Raw genomic sequence first — 12,500 nt, 5'->3', positions numbered from 1 at the left:
ATTTATGATATTTATCAAATTGTATTTTTTAAATATAGTGTTTTATCCATGCATTGCACGGAATTTTATTTTTGTTATTATGAATTTAAAATAAAAATAGAAAAAATAAAAAGATGTTAAAATGTACAATATAATAATATAGTTGGACTTTTATATATTTAGTCAAGTATCTATTTCATAACATACAAAAATAAAATTTAAATTTTGTATGGTTAATATATTCTCTAATCATGTACATATTTAGATAAATTTATAGAAAAAATTCATATGATTAAGTTGATTTATTTCAAATTGTATTTCATATGTATATATGAAATTTAAAAATATGAATAATAAAAACTAAGAGAATTGTACTTAGAAATCAATAAAAAAAATGTAAATTCTAAATTTTGTATGAATAAATAAATATTCTAATCGGACGCATATCCTTATATGATTGTATATTACTTTGTATATACACATAATATTTATTAATATGTATATAGGAAAGTCCTATAATATAATTTCATTAATTATAATTTATATTGATAGATTTATACTTAAAAATTATATTTAGAAATTTAAAGAGTATATGTATGTATATTTTAAAAAAATTATAAATATTCATGTTTTGTTAATTTTATAATTTCATTTCTTTAATTATATTTCATATTTTATTAATTATAATTTAATGAAAGTGTCACAAATATGTCTATGGAAGAAATCATATATTTCTCAATTTCATTAATTATATTAATTATAATTACCAAATATTGTGGCAATTACCACAATAATTTCATTAATTCTAACATTTGTTTTCTTCTAATATTTAAATACATTACCATAAAATTACCATAATAATAACACAAAAGAAGGAAAGAAAAATTATGAGAATAATCTATATCTATATATAATTAAAAGTAAAATCCTCATAACCAAGTTTATCCCCAAAACTTTTGTAGTAAAACTTATTTGGTAAGTAAATGTCAAATGGAAATTAAATTAAATAAATAATAATAATAATAATAATAATTTTATTACTTTAAATAAATAAACTTTTATACTTTCCTTTTGAATTAGTATTTTCTACCTATAAATACAAGGGCTTCTTCAATCAAAGAATCTCAGACTCATCTCTCTGCTTTCTTTTTGTATGAATTTTTTACATTTTTCTAACTATATTCTCACGTACTTCAATATGTTTTGCAGTTTATATCGTCTGGTATGAGTTTGAAGATATTTAAGGAGGCTCTGCTTCAACAAAAGGAAATTGAGGAGGAAGAGCATTTGTAACAGAACCATATTGGTTTAGTTTTTATGAAAGATTGTAGAGATGCGATCGAGGATGATAAAGACGATAATTTTGATGATTTTGTAAGATTTTCTGAAACTTAGAGTTAGTATGTTAATTTCAAGATTTGTACATGCCATTCAAGTTTCTATGTTTTTTTTTAACAAGCATAGTTCATTTTACAGCATTTTTATAATATATATATATATATATATATATATATATATATATATATATATATATATATATATATATATATATATAGTATAATATAATATAATAATAATAATGATGTTATTAACTTAAATAAATAAATAAATTATTATTCTTTCCTTTTAAATTAGTATTTTCTACCTATAAATATAAATTAGTATTTTCTACCTTAAATAAATAAATTATTTTGCTTAATTTATATTATATTCTTTAAGCTACAATTTTGACATGATATCTTCGTAGCCCATTTTATTTTATTTTTTTTTTGGAACGTAAAGGAGGGATAAACCCAAAACAACAAAAAAACTACACGCCATTTGGCCTGCTCAAGCATGGACGATGGACCCTTTCACCATACCTATCTCTCCACAGCAGCTCTCTTACAAAACCAGGCGGTTGTTCAAACCAATTACTTCCCATAGCGTGAGTGAGGGCGTGATCAGCCAACTTGTCCGCCACTCTATTTTGTTCCCGGACAATGTGTGAAAACTCCACTTTCTCAAAATGGCTGCTCGCCCTCTTGCAGACTTTCATGATGTTTCCCCATCTTCCTGCCGCATGATATCCCGAGTTCAGAGCTCTTATAACTGCTATGGAGTCACTTTCGACTACAATCTTGCTCGCACCATAGTGAGCGGCCATGCGCAGCCCTACCAGGATCGCCCAAGCTTCTGCCTCTTTAGCTTCACATGCTCCTATGTTATGCGAAAACCCCCTCCTCCAATTCCCTTGTGTATCACGCAAGACACCACCGCATCCGGCTCTCTTCTCACGGCCTTTGCAACAGCCATCTACGTTCAATTTGATCCAACCATCAGCTGGTTTGTCCCATACGAACACTTTCTTATTCTGACCATTGCCTCGTAAAATAGGCGACCATCTCTTCGTCACAGCATCCCGTATCTCCCTATCTTGATCTTTAATCCATTGCCTTTTCCGGTGTGTGTCTGTACACTTGCCTTCAAACACTCTGTCATTCCGCCATCTCCAGCACCACCAAACCGCAACCCCAAACGTCTCTCGCCAACCATCTGGGAATCCCATTCTGCCGTCTGCCTCGAGATTGTGCGATAGCCAGTCCTTCCAAGGTTTCGTACGGAGCAGTTGCGTTGTCGTATGAGGGAGCAAAGATTCCCACAAGCCTTCCATCTCCTTGCAGTCTCTGAAAATATGAAGGAGCGTCTCTGGTTCACCTGCACAAAGAGAACACGCATTATCAGAAGTGAAATGCCTTTTATTACGTTCAACATTTGTCAACACTTTCCCATGCTTAACAAGCCAAAGGAAGTGAATCATCTTGTTTGGAATTTTGATTGCCCAGATGGCCTCCCAGATTCTATCGTTGGCTTGCTCGCTCTCGTCTCCCAAAAGAGCGTAGGCAGAACTAACAGAGAATCTTCCGTTTAATTCCTTACTCCAACCCCAGGTATCATCCTCCTCGTCGTCCTCTAGAACAATGTGTGCGCTTATTCTTGCCTTCCATTCTGCCGGTAGCACACTCTCGATCATATTCCACCTCCAGCCAACTCCCGGTTCCCAGAGATCGGCCACGTTCGCATACAGCTCCGGCAGGCTTAACGGTTTAAGGAGGTGGTCGTACAACCTCTGATCATTCACCCATCTATCCATCCAAAAGCGGGTGTTATGGCCATTTCGTATAATTCTAGTAATTCCCTTGTCCAGGATATGAGATGCAGCACACATCCCTCTCCAAGCGTTCGATGCTCGCCGTCCTTGCGCTGCGCCTCTCGTGTCCTCTAAAGCCCCATACTTGTTGTGGAGAACCTGGGACCACAAACTATGCGGCTCCGTTTTCATACGCCACCCAAGTTTGGCCATGAAGGCCGAGTTGACCTCCCTAAGATTTCGCAGGCCTAGTCCTCCCGTGCTCTTGCGTTGCGTTACTTTATCCCAGCGAACTAAGCTTATCTTCCTGGTATTCTCGTCGCCTCCCCAAATGAATCGTCTTATCATGCCCTCGAGTTTGTCGCAGATTCCCATCGGTAGCCACATAGACTGCATTGTGTAAGTAGGCATGGCGCTAATCACTGATTTGGCTAGAGTAACTCTCCCGGCGAACGTGAGAGTTTTTGTCTTCCATCCCTCTAGGCGCGCCGCCACCCTCTCTATCAGACTACCATGCGTAGACTGTGTGATACGCCCGTGAATTGACGGTACCCCAAGGTACCTGCCTAGATCCTTCGTTTCGGGAATGTTAAGTGCCGTTGATATCTCCGCGGCAAGGTCAGTGCTCGTGTTTTTGGAAAAGAACACTTGAGACTTGATTAAGCTTACTCTTTGCCCAGAAGCTGCACAGAACCTATCCAGGCATCCTTTAATTACGGCTACCTGGTCCACAGAAGCCTCCGAGAACAAGACCATATCATCTGCAAAGCACAAATGAGACAGGATAGGTCCCGAATTAGCCAGCCTTATGCCTTTCCAAGCACCGTTAGCCACCTCCTCGGTTATAGCTTGGCTTAACCGCTCCATGCAAAGAACAAACAGGGCTGGGGACATGGCATCGCCTTGGCGCACCCCTCTCTGGGGTTTAAAGCTTTCCAAACGCGTTCCGTTCCACACAATCGACATGTTAGCTGTCTGGACGCATTCCATAATCACCCCGGCCCAAGCACTCTCGAAACCTGCATCAATAAGAGTTTCATTAATGAACTTCCAAGACAGACGATCGTATGCTTTCTCCAAATCAATCTTGATCGCCATCAACCCTGTTTTCCCGCGTTTGGTCCGCATTGTGTGCATCACCTCTTGGAACACAAGCACGTTATCTGTTATCTGCCTCCCTGGTACGAAAGAGCTTTGAAAGGGCCCCACGAGACCTGGAAGAATGAACTTAAGGCGGTTAGTAATAGTTTTAGTTATCACTTTGTATGACACGTTACACAGGCTTATAGGCCTGAACTGCTTGATGGTCTCTGGCATCTGAACCTTGGGGATCAGCACTAGTAGCGTATCATTCACATGTTCTTGAAGTTTACCCGTTTCGAATGCTTTTTCCACCATGTCGAACATGCTTGCCCCTACAATGTCCCACATCTGTTGATAAAAGGCTGCGTGGTACCCATCAGGCCCCGGGGCTTTCATCGGGTTCATGTCAAATACAGCTGTTTTAACTTCGTCAATCGTTACCTTCCTATTGAAGACCCGCCATGCCGCCGAGTTCAAAGTAGGAAAGCGGCCTCTTACAGCCTCTTCCCGGGGTGCAGGTGTTTCCTCCCTAAAGAGATTTGAGAAAAACTTATGCACATGCTGCTGTAGTTGCTGCCCCTCATTAATCCATTCGCTAGTGTCATCTTTCAAGCTACGAATTTTATTCCTGGCCCTTCGCACCATTGTTGCAGCATGATAAAATTTGGTGTTTCTGTCCCCCGAAACGATCCATTCCTCGCGCGACCTTTGGAACCACATCAGTTCCTCCTGATATAACACCTCCTCTAGTTCACCTTTCAATTTGTTTTCAAGTTGGTGTAGTCCTCTATGGAGCTGGTCCGCCCTGAGCCTCTGGATGCCTCCAATACGGTTTAATAAATTTTTCTTCCTGCCTTCGATGCTCCCAAAAACCTCTTTGTTCCACTTAACCAGCTCTGCCTGCATATCACAAAGGTTAGATTGTACGGACTTCATTTGGTTCCAAGATTTTTGTACCACCTCATGGAAAGAAGCATTTGTGAACCATGCTGCTTGACTTTTGAACTGAAACTAACCACCCCCATGATGCATAATGTGCGTGTTGATCAGAAGAGGTGCGTGGTCTGAAGCGACCCGTGGGAGGTGTTTGACAAAGGCTTCTTCAAAACGTTGTCTCCATCCCACGTTACAGAGGGCTCGATCAAGCCTCGCCCCCTTGGAGGGTAGAGAATTAGTCTCTCGCACCCAGGTTAGACGAGGCCCACAAAAACCCATATCAATTAGCCCCTCGCTGTGAATCCAATCCACAAAATCTGCGTTCCTTTGAGTCGAGTAGTCTGTATAGTTCAGTGTCTCCTCCTGTTTGGTCACCGCATTAAAGTCTCCAGCCACTAACCAAGGGCCGGAGATCGCTCTTTTGGCCGCCTGTAGCTCGCTCCATAGACGTTTTCTTAGATAATGGACTGGACTCCCGTAGACTATAGCCATATGCCACGGGTCTGCAGTGCCTTCTTGTACCTGCAATAAGACGAATTGAGGGTGAGTAAAAATTACTTCAACCTGAATAGCCTTATCCCAAAGAATCCATATTCCCCCGCTAAAGCCCACGGCCTCGACTCGAACCCACTCATCGAACCCAAACTTGGTGCAAATGGCGTTGGCCTGTGACCCCGACACTTTCGGCTCCACCAATCCCACCAAACTTGGCCTGTGAGTTTCAATTAAGAGCCTGAGAACGCGGTGGAATTCTCTTCCCCCTGCGCCTTGACAGTTCCAAATAATACAAATCATGAAAACAGTCAGAGAAAACAAACACAACGCAACAAAAAGAAAGGACCCGATTAAACCAGAGAAACGCGGCCGGTAGTATCCCCGGCGTTGTCCCCTGAATCACCATCAACTTCCATCACGGCGTCCCCGTCATCATCTAAGCAATCCGGATCATCATTGTGGTGCTCCCCTACATCCTCCAAGGCATGCGAGGAGCTTGTTCTGCCAACCTGCACGTGTAAAACTTTTTCAGATTGGATATGTTTGCCTCCATGCGACCCACGGACCACAATGTGTTCATCTTCCTCCGCCGCACGCCGTGAGCCCCTCTTCTGAACACTTTGATATCCGACTGCCTTCTCCTTCCCCTTAGGTTCGTTCACTGTCCTTGTCCCCCTCTGGTTTTCAATTTGCTTTTCGTTGACCACCACATTTGCCCTCCTTTGCTTCCTTGTGTTCGATGCATTCTGATTACCATTCCCAAGGGCTCCATCGGGGATCACATTCGCGCTCACCTCCAATCCAGCGGGTTGCTGCACGTCCCTACCATCCTCCAAGCCTTCCAGGCCCATCGTTTTTTCTGCCTCTTCTTCCTGGTTCACCTCCTCTTGGTCGTCGCCCAGCGGTTGGAAACGGGATTGGCCGACATGTGCTGGAATCTCCGCCTTGCGTTGTCTGCTCGTCTCCGGCTTCTGATGACGTCGCCTATCTGGTTTTGTTACCACCATCCAGGACCCATAGGGCTTGGTTACCGTCTCCTCCGCCTCGGTTGGGCGTACATCGACAGCTTTCTCCACCATGCTACTGCTCTGTTCCGTCTCAGGTGGATATTCACTGGTTTTCGACGCCGGGCACGACTCATTGCTGTGCCCATACATTCCGCATTGAAAGCATACGAGATGGAGCCCTTCGTATGCGATGAACCGGCGGCGACCTTCCAAGGTAAATTTTGATAACAGCGGCTTAGTTATGTCCACCTCCACACATATCCGGGCAAACCTTCCTCTGGATGCATTGCTTGTCGCGTGATCAACTCTGACCGGGCGCCCGATCTTGTCTCCGATCTTCCTCAAGAAAATGCCGCTGTAGTATTCTATGGGAAGGCAGGGGAAACGAACCCATACCAGGACTTTCTCAGTTTTGTCCGCGATCGGATCAAAATTCGGTTCCCATTCCTTGACAATGAGATAATGATCGAGGATCATCCATGGCCCTTCAAACTTTGCGAAGTTGAGATCTTCTACAGATCCGAATTTGACTAGGAAATAATCATTGTCGATCGCTACCATCTCAAAGCTTCCCTTCGGCCTCCATAGCGCACAGAGTTTCCGCATTAGGAAGGAATATCCCACACGCTTGCCCCAGACTTTGATGATCAACGCTTGCTTCCACGGCGCTCTGATGGGTTCTTTCTCCTTCCTGGTTAGCCTGATTGTTGGGCATAATGGATCGTCCGTCTCCCCGGGCTGCTCATCATCCGAGTAGCAGTCATCTCCATCCTGATCGCCCAGTGGCAAATCTATGGCCGCTACCCTATTCTTCGCCACCGTATCCCTGAAAGACAACAGAGGCGGATCGCGCATGGGCTCCGGCGGGGCCACGCGTTCCACCATAGCTTCCAGAGGTGTCTCCGGTACGACCTCTATCGCCTCCCCAGCCTGCGTCACCAGCCTCCTGACGTCGTGTTTGGACTTCTTAGAGCTCCGTTGGGGCGGATCTTGATCGTCCGATGATCGTTGCTTCGAGAGCATTTTTCCATGCAAAAGCTAATTTGAACGTAGCCCATTTTATTATATTGAGCCTTGGTACTCAAGTCCAAATCAAATATATTTATGTACACGCATAACAATAATCCTAATCTATAAATTTTTCCCTCAAAACTTAGAGGCATTTATGTAATATCATCCATTATTTATATATAGATATTATTATATGCCATTATATTCAAATCAAATTATAGTAATTTTATATTCATCTCCATTTATATTAGATATATTCCTATTTCCGTGTATTATAGGACTTCAATATATTAGGCATAATCAGACTGAAATCAAATCAAATCTATATATCTATATATCTATATATCTATATATCTATATCTATATATCTATATATCTATATAAAAGTAAAATCCTCTAGCTAAATTTCCCCCCCAAAACTTAGGGATAATTATGTAAATTTATAAATATTCTGTGTGTGAAGTTTATGGAAAGAATATTATGGTAATCTATATATAATTAATAATTAAATTCATAAATATTCATGTGAAGTGTAGTTGTAATTGTTAGGGTATGCATATGGAAATTATATATACACGTACTCCTTTTAATGGTAAGGAATATTCCGTCAGAATTATAATTAATCTATATAATAATAATAATAATAATAATAATAATAATAATAATAGTAATAATAATAATAATAATAATAATGTTATTACCTTAATTACAAATTATTATACTTTCCTTTTGAATTAGTATTTTTCACATATAAATACAAATTATACTTTCATTTGCACTCTATATTGTTCTCCAGTTTATTATTTCATTTGATTTCTAAGTTTTATATGGTTGTTTCTGAATGCAGCCTGCAAAGCTAGGAGCTCAGATCTCATAGTTCATTTCAAGGAAATATTATGATTCCGATAGGTGTAAACTATGTTCACGTTTTCATCTTTATTTCGATTTGTTAGGGGTTTGTATATCATGATATGTTGTTACAGTGTGTCCAAGTGTATGTTCAGTTACTGGTGTAAATGTATGTATATTTGGGGTATATGTTATTTGATTTTGACATTTTTTCTTTAAATACCCTGAGATCAAAGTGTTGCATTCTGCATGTTGGATTGGTTGTTTTCTTCAATTTATTGTGATTTTTTGTGTTGTGGTTACTTGATTAAAAAGCAGGACCTCTAGCCTACTGTGAATGGGTTTCAACAAAAAGAGATTGAGGATGAGGAGGCTTGGTAATAGAACCCTAATGTTTTAGTTGTTATGGAAGAGCGTAGAGATGCGATCGAGGATGATAACGACGGTGATTTTGATAATTTTGTAAGATTTTATGAAACTTAGAGTTAGTATGTTGACTTCGAGATTTGTACATGTCATTCAAGTTTCTATGTTTTTTTTAACAAGCAGCGTTAAGTGTTTACGTGGTTCGTTGGGCAAAACAACAATCAAGCAAAAGCTAAATCGAATTGAGGGGTGAAGACGTTGTAGATAGAGGCCATTTCTCATCCAACTTTGTCTTTTTCTAAAGAGAGTGGGAATGTGAGGGTGAGGAAAGAGAAAAATGAAATGGAGGGATTTTTTTTTTTAACAGAAGTTTTTATGTTTTCCTTATACAAATTTATAATTGTAAATTTATATTAATAAATGATTATTGTAAATTTATATTAATACAATGTAATAGAGTCAGTAGCATTAAAAAACTAATTTTTAAGACAAGTATAATTTATATTATATTGTGGATACATTACTTTTAATAATTTTGATTTAATAATATTTTACCGTAATTATAAAAATTCTACCTAATAATTTTAGTATTAGATGTCATACAATAATTACCAAAAACAATGTTTAATAATTGCCAAATTCTATTAGGCAATAAAAATTACTATTATAAAATCTTTTGTAATATGGACACATTATTTTTAATTATTTCAATTTAATAATATTATATCTTATATATAAAAATTCAAAATAATACTTTTAGTACTATTGAATATTGATTGACTAACAATTATTTTAATTATTAAGGCAATTAATAGCTATTTATATTTTTTAAAAAAAATTCAAATATATGAATTATACATAGTAGCATGGAATCAATTAGTAAGACAATTATATTAGGTAATTTAATAAGTAATTTACTTTTTAAATTATATATCCCCTCTTTAATAATGAATATTTTCTTAAAGTATATACATAGACTATGGTTATCAATATAAAATTAAAAGTATATAATGTATAATATTATTAGTACAAAATAAATTATACTTGCGTTAATAATTAATTATTAAAATTATTGTCTAATAATTATATATTGTTACTTTTTCGGTGTAATTATTATGATAATTTATATACACATATATTTTTATACTTAATGTATAATATTATGGGCATGAAATAAATTATACTTACCTTAATATATAATTAATTTTAATATAATTTTCTTATTTTTATTAAAGATAATTATTCTGATAATTTTTCTTTCATTCTTTTGTGTGATTATTATGGTAATGTATTTAAATTTGGAAGAGATTAGTACAAATATTATACTTAATATAATTAATATTAATATAATTTGAATTAATATAATTAATATAATTAATGAAATTATTATGGTAATTGCCACAATATTTGGTAATTATAATTAATATAATTAATGAAATTGAGAAATATAAGATTTCTTCCATAGAAATATTTGTGGAAATTTCATTAAATTACAAATAATAAAATATGAAATATAATTAAAGAAATGAAATTATTAAATTAACAAAAATGAATATTTCTAATCATACATACACTTATGCATTATAATAATCATGCAAAATTTAAATGCTACTTTTTAAATTTTTAAATGTAATTTTTTAATTATAAATCTATCAATATAAATTATAATTAATGAAATTATATTATAGAACTTTCTTATACATATTAATAAATATTATGTGTATATACAATGAATTATACAATTGTATAAGAAAATGTGTCGGGTTAGAGTTTAAATTTATTCATACAAAATTTAGAATTTATATTTTTTTTATAAAACTAATCAAATGTTAATGTTAATAATAATAATAATAATAATAATAATAATAATAATAATAATAATAATAATAATAATAATAATAATAATAATAATAATAATAATAATAATAAGAATTTTAAAATCAGAATTATAAATTAAGTATTAGGGTAATAATTAATCTATATATTATATATTATTATTATTATTATTATTATTATTATTATTATTATTATTATTATTATTATTATATAAAAACAAAATCATCCCTTTTCAAAAAAAAAAAACAACAACAAAATCATCATATTTCATTTTCCCGCCCAAACTGTTATAGTAAAGCTTATTTGGTAAGTAAATGTTAAATGGAAATTAAATAAAATTTATTAATTGGTAATATTATGAATGGTATTATATTCTATAATATAATTGATAATATTATTGTTCAAGTATAATAAAAATTCTATGTAATAATGTAATAATAAAATAAATTAAAATAATAACAATAACAATAACAATAATAATAATAATAATAATAACAACAACAATAACAACAACAACAAATGCAATAATCCAAACAAAACTATATACAAAATAAAATTAAAATTAAAAAAAAAAAAAAAAAAAAAAAGGAAGAAGACAAAGGTGGCTCCCCTTTGTAAATGATGTGGATCATTTTGATTCCACATTGAAAATGTTTGGAAAGATGAGTTCTTAAACTCCTCTATATAAGAGGAGCATTTACAAACATATAATTGCTTGCCCATCAATGTGGGCAAGTATTGAAAAGTCCAAAGGCTTTTTATTTTTTATTTTATTTTTTATTTTTTTATTTTAGTACTATTGACCTGACAAATTATGCTGTGAATCTGTGTCCACCTTGCAAGGTAGACACGGTTCAAAAATTGTTCATAATTATTAATATATAGTTCAAAAATTATGAATATACAGTTCTATAATTATGAACATAGTGTTGTGAACATAATTATGAACATATAGTTATGTAATTACGAATATAGAGATTCAATAATTGTGAATATGAAGTTAAACAATTATGCATATATATCTTTATAATTATGAACATATAGTTCAGTAACTATGACCATAGAGTTATGTAATTATGAATATAGAGTTCAATACTTATGAAATATGAAGTTCAAAAATTATGAATATATAGTTTTATGATAATGAACATATAGTTTTGTAATTATAAACATAGAACTGTGTCCACCTTGCAAGGTGGACACGATTCTACAATGTAACTATTTGATTGACCCTGTTACATGTAAACTTTCTCAACCTATTGAAGCCCAACGTGTCAAAATGCTCTTATTTAAGAAACATTATCTTAATGGCTTTTTTTTTTTATAGAATTTATTAGGGGATTTAAGAAAGATTAACCCAAAATGTATATGAGTTGTTTTAGTTTTAAGCAGTTTAGAGCGAATTGCTAAGTTATTAAATAATATTTTTTGGTGTTTTGAATAAATATAAAATGTTAAACAGGCGAATTTCTTAAAATTTTGACGAATTTGCCAAATAATCAAATTACAATAACAACAACAACAACAATACTAATACTAATAATAATAATAATCCATAAAAAAAAACTACATACAAAATAAAATTAAAATTAACAAAAAAAAAAAAGAAAAAAAAAAAAGAGACAAAGGCTAGCCACCAGCACCCTTTGTAAATGATGTGGGATCATTTTGATCCCACATTTAAAATGTTTGAAAAGAGAGAGCTCCTCTATATAAGAGGAGCAATGATCCTCTTATAAACATAAGTGCTTGCCCATCAATGTGGGCAAGTATTGAGAAGTCAAAATGTTCTTATTTAAGAAACTTTA

The 12,500-nt window shown here is 34.8% G+C and overlaps 1 protein-coding gene across 1 annotated transcript; it reads right to left on the bottom strand.

Moving 5' to 3' along the window:
- Positions 1-1,789: 1,789 nt before the first annotated feature.
- On the bottom strand, positions 1,790-5,923 carry LOC109158590. The gene is made up of 3 exons (XM_019306476.1): positions 5,693-5,923; positions 5,378-5,650; positions 1,790-5,092 (listed from the first exon to the last, which is right to left on the bottom strand). The coding sequence occupies exons 1-3, from the start codon at positions 5,921-5,923 to the stop codon at positions 1,790-1,792; spliced, it is 3,807 nt and encodes a 1,268-aa protein (XP_019162021.1).
- Positions 5,924-12,500: the final 6,577 nt, after the last annotated feature.

This window comes from Ipomoea nil, unplaced genomic scaffold (assembly GCF_001879475.1).
Source record: "Ipomoea nil cultivar Tokyo-kokei standard unplaced genomic scaffold, Asagao_1.1 scaffold2823, whole genome shotgun sequence".
Classification (NCBI taxonomy): domain Eukaryota; kingdom Viridiplantae; phylum Streptophyta; class Magnoliopsida; order Solanales; family Convolvulaceae; genus Ipomoea; species Ipomoea nil.
This window is presented reverse-complemented; position numbering and strand designations above follow the sequence as displayed.